Raw genomic sequence first — 6,246 nt, forward strand, 5'->3', positions numbered from 1 at the left:
ATAACAAGAAGAAGAAGAAGAAGAAGGAGCTCGAAGACCAGACATGTCTTCGTTAATAAACAAGCAAAGGAGGCCATGATCATTGACGTCGCCATTCCAGGAGATGCGGGAGTAAAAGACAAAGAACTGGAGAAAATAGAGAAGTACCAACTTCTTAGGGAAGAAATAAGAAAGTCATGGAAGCTGAAGAAAGTGACTGCCGTGCCAGTTGTGATCGGAGCATTAGGGGCTTTATCTGATAAGTTTGACAAAAACATTGAAAAAATTGGCACCACCATCAAACTTGAAGTGATCCAGAAAACTGCTCTGTTGGGAACGGCTAGACTCCTAGGAATTGTTTTGGCCCTTCAGGGAATCAGGAGAGGACTCCCTTGGGAACTTTAGGAACTTGTTGTTACTCGCTCTCAAGGGAAATAATTGACCAGGCCAGGAGCACCTGTTAGGCCCGTGATTTTACATAATTATAAAAATAAAAATAATAATAATAATAATAATAATAGTACAAATAAATAATAATAATAATAATTAAAAAAACATGGAAAAAGAAAATTTCAAGTCAAAGAAAAAAAAAGCCAATATCTTTCGCATTTATCACAATCCATCATGACGTCCAATAATAAGTGCTCTAATCCTGAAGTCTCGCTAATTCCTTATCGATTTGAAAGTCACTATCAGTATTATCAGAAACCTACAAGGTTGAAACGTGTAACGCGCGTTCATAGCTTCCGAATATTCAGTGCGAACTGATTGTTGAATGTTTCAGTGCTAAGTACCATATTTGGAAACCCCTCGTTCTTGTTGTTCCAAATATGGTACTTAGCAAATTGAATATTCAGAAACACAAGGGGCCGTTACACTTTTCAACCCTTATGGGTTTCTGGTATTATTCAACGGAACTCTTCGCGTACAACGTGAGCTAAGGCACAGTAGTGCAGACCTCAGGAGGACGAATGAGAGTATGAGACTTTGGCGTGAATCCACGACGTTGTAGTGCAGTAGTCCTCACCCTCCTTGGTTGACAATAATAATAATAATAATAATAATAATAATAATAATAATAATAATCATAATCATAATCATAATCATAATCATAATCATAATCATAATCATAATCATAATCATAATCATAATAGTCTTTCTTCCTCCAAAGATTTAAATACGAATCTTAAGTTACAAATTTCTACGTTTGATAAAACTACTCTAAAGAAAATCATGTTTAAAAATCAAGCGATTGAAGAAAGAATTTTTAAAGCGCTCATTGTGTACTTTAGGACAATTATAATGATCGGGATAAAGATAATGATGGAAAATGACGATGACTATTTTAACTGAATCCCAATTTAATTTTCTTTTTCCTCTCTCTCTAGTCTTCTTCCATGCATTCCAAACTACTTTTCAAGGATCGTCACACAGGCAAAGTTTGAACCAAATTAATTATTTTCGTATTACTGAAATGCTACTGGCTAGTTATAAAATTTGGTGAATGGCTGAATCAGCTTTCCCTCGTTTTGCTGATGAAGAAGACATGATAATTAAAACAAATGAAAACTGCCAGCGAAAATAAAAATGCTAGAAAAAGTACAAATTTTTGCTATTTTTTCAACACTTTGAAAACAATTCGTGAAATAATCCTTAACTTGTTCCCACAGGTTACCTGTATATAGTAACAGTAATTTCAATCTAAATTAGTTGCTGTAACAATCTCTCATGCGGGATAAGTAAGATACAGATCTCTTTTTTGTAGTATGCATAATCCTTGGCTATAAGGTTTTTGTCTGATATATCGAGTCGAAGTTTGAACTGAATGAATTGAAAGTTATAGTCCATTGGTACAACCATACAGCTCAACTCTCATGGATGTGTGATTATGCCATGACATTACAGAAAAGCGAACATATCTGCTCGTAATTAAGGGCACCAACTTGTGCGAGACGATTGTTCCAATGTCTGAATTTCCCTTAAAAACCTGGAAAAAAAATAACAATGTCGCAATTATGTTGCAGTGGTGCTCTGCTAATTTGTTATATGTCAGTCTTTTGGTAGATTCTGACGTCACAGTGAACTACCATATATCCGTGGTCGAGCTGTAAAGGTAAACTCATATAAGTAAAGAACCGTTTAAGTGCCGCTGTGACCAAAAAATCAATGGAGTAACTGCAGAATACCCTGCCATTTTGAAGCTGCACCTCTGAAAAGGCTGGATACGCGGTTACGCAGTCGAAAGTACCACCCCTCCCCAAGTAAACTTCTAACTATATTGTGAAGTGGATACGCGGTTTCGCGGATACGCAGTCGAAAATACCACTCCTCCCCAAGTAAACTTCTAGGTATATTGTGAAGTGGATACGCGGATACGCGGATACGCGGATACGCAGTCGAAAATACCACCCCTCCCCGAGTAAACTTCTAGGTATATTGTGAAGTGGATACGCGGATACGCGGATACGTAGTCGAAAATACCACTCCTCCCCAAGTAAAGTTCTAGGTATATTGTGAAGTGGATAAGGGGATACGCGGATACGCTGTCGAAAGTACCACCCCTCTCCGAGTAAACTTCTAAGTAGTATGTTGTGAAGTGGATACGCGGATACGCGGATACGCAGTCGAAAATACCACCCCTCCCCAAGTAAACTTCTAAATATATTGTGAGAACCAAACCGCAAAATTTCGCGAGAGTGCTTAGGCCTAATCACTGAAACGAGCACTTAGGCTTAATCAGTAAACGAGTGCTTTCTTCTTCACACCATGTCGTGAAAAAGTGTAGTTAACCGAAGCGTAAAATGAAAGCTAAAATTCTACGAGAGTGCTTAGGCCTAATCACTGAAACGTGGAGTATTTTCCACTGCGTATCCGCGTATCCGCGTATCTATGCATATACGACAGAGCATTTTGAAGTATGTTACACAAAGTTGGTATCCAGTCCCCATGTGTGATGTCCGCGTATTCACGTATCCGGGTATCCATGTTTTCCACTGCGTATCCGCGTATCCACTTCACAGTATAGTTAGAAGTTTACCTGGGGAATGGTGGCACTTTCGACTGCGTATCCGCGTATCCAGCCTCTTCAGAGGTGCAGCTTCAAAATGGCAGGGTATTCTGCAGTTAAGCCAAATCAATTCTTATTTTCTTTGGATTTCAAATCTATGTTAACTAGACACTAAGCGACCAAAGTTTTAAGCCTTGATTTAAAAAGATGCCTGTTTATTTTAACTGGAATTTTCCAATTTAATGGTCCGCTATTACTAACTTCAAGATATTGAAAGAGCTGGTCTCAAGGAGAAAATGACGTCAAGGCTCACTAGTTTAAAATGCAATGCGTGTGTACGCCGCAGAATTAATATACAGCACGGGAATTTTGGGCTTTCAGACTTTTAAACTCGCGTTTTGCATATATGACAGGCTGCATTCACACGCTGAAATTTTAAGCTAATGAGCCTTTGACGCCACTTCTTCCTGGATTCAACCCTCTGAGGTCCAATCGGTTTGTTTTGAATGTGAGTAATGGCGGACCGTGAAATCCAAAAGTTACACTCAAAATTAACGGCATTTGGAGAAAAATCAAAGCTCAAAATTTGAAGGAAAAAAGGAAGTGATTTTTTTATTACAGGGGCACTTTCACCACTTTCGCTTGCTTGCTTTTTCGCTCTTACGTCTGTTGATCACTTAACCTTACAAAAGAACTGAGAGTATTTTTCGTCATTTACAGGTAAGGATAAAATATTGGATTGAACTGAATTTGAAAAACTTGGCCATCTTTTTCTCAAATGCGGTTAAGAAATTGCCACCTATGTACAGCTACTGCGAAAACCCATTATTTAAAGTGAGAGGGAAAAGAAATGTGGCCAAGAAAAATACGCAGTATAGGGGGTCACTGTTCTGCGAAAGGTGATTAGGTTATAGCTTAACAGCTGCCTCCCTCCCTCTCCCCCCCCCCCCCCCTTCCCCTCTGCCCCTCCTTCATTCTGGTAGCTCATCCAGCGATGTATTCGTCATGGGTTGTGGATATACCTTAGACTGCCGGAGTTGTTAGAAATGTTGTAAGTGTGAGCTACGGTTCTTAGTTTATCATTTAAACGCTTTTACGACCTAGAAACAGCGAAACCTCCATGATAATGGTCCCTTTTTTTTGCGACGCAATTTTAAGCGTTAATACCACTAGCAGTGTTTTACTGTAGAAGTTATTTATTTGTCAACGATTGGTCTTGAGAAGTTCGTTATTAAATTACATTTACCTTCCCTTCGATACACATTCCAGTTTGTTCCGTCCAAGCTCAACAGAATTTTGTATGAAGATACCCACTGAAGATGATAATCACTAGGCCTCCCCTGTGTTGCTATTTTTGTCACTACTGTCTCCTTGCCAAGGTCAATTTGCAACCACTGTCCAATGTCATTTGTTCCAGCCGACCAAGAGCCAGTATTTTGACTTTTTGCCGCATTGTTGAGCCTGGCTTGCCAGGGTTCATGATTTGCGACTCCGTGCCATGTTGAAGAAGCCGCCACCGCTGAGTTCGGTATTGCCCTACTTTCCATTCCAAGGGGATGACTGCGGCATTCTGTGGTCAAAGTGATAACGAATTTTGAGCCCTCACGTTATTCTTGAGCAGGAAAGGTGTGTGTGCATGAACCTGATTACTTGAAAGCAATCGCTGGAACTCGAGCTCAAATAAAAGAAGCCTTAAACATCCTATGGGAAAACCGTTCCCTTAATCAACAACTTCGACATGTTAACTTAAGCCAATTTCCGCAATTTGCACTCTTTACACATTTTTGAAATGTTTCAATTGTACTCATTAACATAATGTCTGATATTTATATTCAGGTTTTCATCTCATGTAACTCTTACACTGAAGAAATGTCTGCAAGATTGAAAATCGCTGTTTTATATTTAAAAGTTAATGTGTCTCTCTTGTTCTCTATAGACCTTTAGGTAAAATACAAAACAATTAATAAATCGCAACTTTTTTTGATGAAAATGGTCTTGTAGGTTTCATTGACTTAAATTAGCCTCATGACTCTTAACAATATGGTGTCGAGTTCAAATTGTTACTGCACTCCACTTCAGCTCATTACACAGCCTGTCGATTATAATGTCCATTTTGCCAGTCGTTTAACTTTAAATCTCGGGAATTGCATTTCTCGCTTTCTGATTGGCTCACTCAATCTCGGTTATCAGCTCATATACCGTAAAAAATAGCCATATATGGAAACTGATTGCGTCGATCGTTTCACGGTAAACACGGAGACAATATTCTGTCCTTTCATAGGTCAAACAGTTCCGAACTTAATGAAAATGTAATAAAACAATTATTCCATGCGAGCTTATTGGATATGAGACTGGTTATAGCCCATAGCGTTGTTTTCTTTGACGTTGCCTACGTAGACCTTAAAGTGCTTATTACTTCATTTTTGGGCATGACATACCTTCGCAAATCAGAGACGGTGTGCATATCAAATCCATACCACAATCGAGCTGAGTTTTGCAAGGTATAGATCGCAGAGTGTTTATCATGTAGTTTGTATAAAGCTCACGTCTCATGTCTTCTGGGTGAGACGCATGCGTCTTGTCATTCAGTTCACATCTTTTGTCCACGCGATAAAAGTTGCTGCTTTTACATCCGGGATATGCCATGCAACGCACGATACAATCTTCTATTTTGTCTGCGGTCTCTGTCTTGATGGTGTGGTTTCGAAGAACTTGTCCCTGCACGGAGTAAGTTGCTGTGCAAGAACTCGCAAATTCTGACCTCAACACCAAGTAAATGAGTAGAGATTTCACGCTAAAACTCATTCCTGTGTCGACAAAGAACAATTTAAAATTTTCACAGTTGTAGAGTATTTTATTACAGCGCGCTAGTGAGTTTGATTCAGATTCATAAAGCTTAGGCCCTTAGTCACAAGGCGCTTGAGCAGACAACGTCATATCAATATAAATCGCGAAAGTTCTGAGCAGGCAAGTAAAGTATGTAACAACTAATTAGGATTGATAATGGTATGTTTGAAGGAGATACAAATTCTTGATATTTATGGAAGGAGTTACTTTTTAAAGAACATCCAATGCTTCGCCGCTGGCTCTTTGAAACACGAGAATTTGGCAGCATAACTTGAATTGATCAAAGTAAACTCAAATTTAAACTCCATGGCAAATTCAACATTCATTATGCGGCGGCTGCAGCCTGGAATGATTTAGATGAGAACATAAAACAGCTTCCCCCAACCCAAAATTTATAAAAGAACAACTGAAAC

The 6,246-nt window shown here is 38.9% G+C and overlaps 1 protein-coding gene across 1 annotated transcript; it reads right to left on the reverse strand.

Annotated features, from left to right (window-relative positions):
• Nucleotides 1-844: 844 nt before the first annotated feature.
• Nucleotides 845-5,791, reverse strand: LOC138027667 (EGF-like repeat and discoidin I-like domain-containing protein 3). The gene is made up of 3 exons (XM_068875231.1): nt 5,425-5,791; nt 4,233-4,556; nt 845-1,966 (listed from the first exon to the last, which is right to left on the reverse strand). Exons 1-3 carry the CDS (start codon nt 5,789-5,791, stop codon nt 1,959-1,961), a joined length of 699 nt encoding a protein of 232 aa, XP_068731332.1. The 3' UTR covers nt 845-1,958.
• Nucleotides 5,792-6,246: the final 455 nt, after the last annotated feature.

Source organism: Montipora capricornis, chromosome 12 (genome assembly GCF_036669925.1).
Source record: "Montipora capricornis isolate CH-2021 chromosome 12, ASM3666992v2, whole genome shotgun sequence".
Classification (NCBI taxonomy): Eukaryota; Metazoa; Cnidaria; class Anthozoa; order Scleractinia; family Acroporidae; genus Montipora; species Montipora capricornis.